Source organism: Ciconia boyciana, chromosome 16, assembly GCF_034638445.1.
Source record: "Ciconia boyciana chromosome 16, ASM3463844v1, whole genome shotgun sequence".
Taxonomy (NCBI): Eukaryota; Metazoa; Chordata; class Aves; order Ciconiiformes; family Ciconiidae; genus Ciconia; species Ciconia boyciana.
In genome coordinates, this window is record NC_132949.1 from 5,645,176 (window position 1) to 5,646,465 (window position 1,290).

General features: G+C 46.4%; 1 protein-coding gene across 1 annotated transcript; it reads left to right on the forward strand.

The window, feature by feature from the left end:
* Positions 1–619: 619 nt before the first annotated feature.
* On the forward strand, positions 620–949 carry SMIM36 (small integral membrane protein 36). Its single transcript, XM_072880877.1, has one exon. The coding sequence runs from the start codon at positions 620–622 to the stop codon at positions 947–949; it is 330 nt and encodes a 109-aa protein (XP_072736978.1).
* The last annotated feature ends 341 nt before the right edge of the window (positions 950–1,290 follow it).

The following is a 1,290-nucleotide window of genomic DNA, read 5'->3' on the forward strand; positions in this document are numbered from 1 at the left end:
AAAGGGGACGGAGCAGCCTGTGGGAAGCAGGCTCCTGCGGCTCAGTTTGTGCAAGGACTGGCTGGGCAGCGTGTGATACAGTGGTGTGACGTGTCCCAGTAATCCTGATACAGAATTGGGTAACAAAAGTCTTTAATTCACTTTAAAAGCCCTTCTATAGCACTAGGGCAGGGCAAAAAGGTCTTAGTCAAAGTCAGAATCAGGCTCATTAGATTTTGAGAAAAGTTAACTTGCAAATTAATTTCTCCCTAATTTATCTCTGTATTCATTTACTAAATACACAGCTCACTTTTCTTCAGCCCACAAGCCCAAACCTACTTGTAGAAGGGAGGTTCTGCAAAATGCCCTTAGAGGAAACCCGGTTTGGTACCTGCCCATCAAGGAAACAGAGAGTTCCTGAGCAAGGGGGATGTTTTCCTGTCAATATAGCATTCAAATTCAGCTTCTGCCACTGTAGGCAACGTGGCATTAAAAGAAGGAGCTTAAGTTATTAAACTGAGCTGCTTTAATCATCCAGTTCGGGGAAATCCATTGCTACAGGAGACCTGAGGATTAATGTATTTTTACCGCAAAGCCAATACATCTATTCTGATCAGTTAGCAGTTTCTCACTCGTGCATATGAAACTTCATTCTCTGGGTTTGCACTCAATAGTATGGGACCAAATGGAGTTTTATTTGGAGATTGACCCCGTTACCTTGAATCTTATCATTCTGGTAGCTAGTTATGTTATTTTGCTTCTGGTCTTCTTGATCTCCTGCGTGCTCTATGACTGCAGGGGGAAGGATCCCAGCAAGGAATATGCTCCCGAGGTCCCTGCAGACACCCAGCCTCCAATCCGACTGGTGGTGATGCAGCAGGGCTCCCCCGGCACCCGCTGGGCAAAGGGTCTCGTCTCTGCCTACGAAAACTCCTCTGACCTGCCGGGGAAAAGGACTACTGTTGTGTAAGGGAACCCTGCCTCGGAGCTCCGGTTTCTGCCGATCAGCTTGCCTCATCTGCTATGTTTACTCTCCGTTTGCAAAAGGATAACACGTTCACAAGGTAAGTTGAGATGCTGACTTATTTGATATGGTGCCATTGCCAAGGAGGTCATTTTATGTTCAGCTGTGTTCTGCATTGATATAGGCTTGCAGTCCTGCCTGCCATCCATAAAGAGACTCATTTCCATTTACGCTGCTGCCGCTTTGCAGCACACTGGCAGTCAGAAAAGCAGTGATGCTGTTATCTGCTCAGGCACTGAAGATGGGCCTTGGTTTAACCTCAAGTTGTGCTTGGTACCGTTATTTTT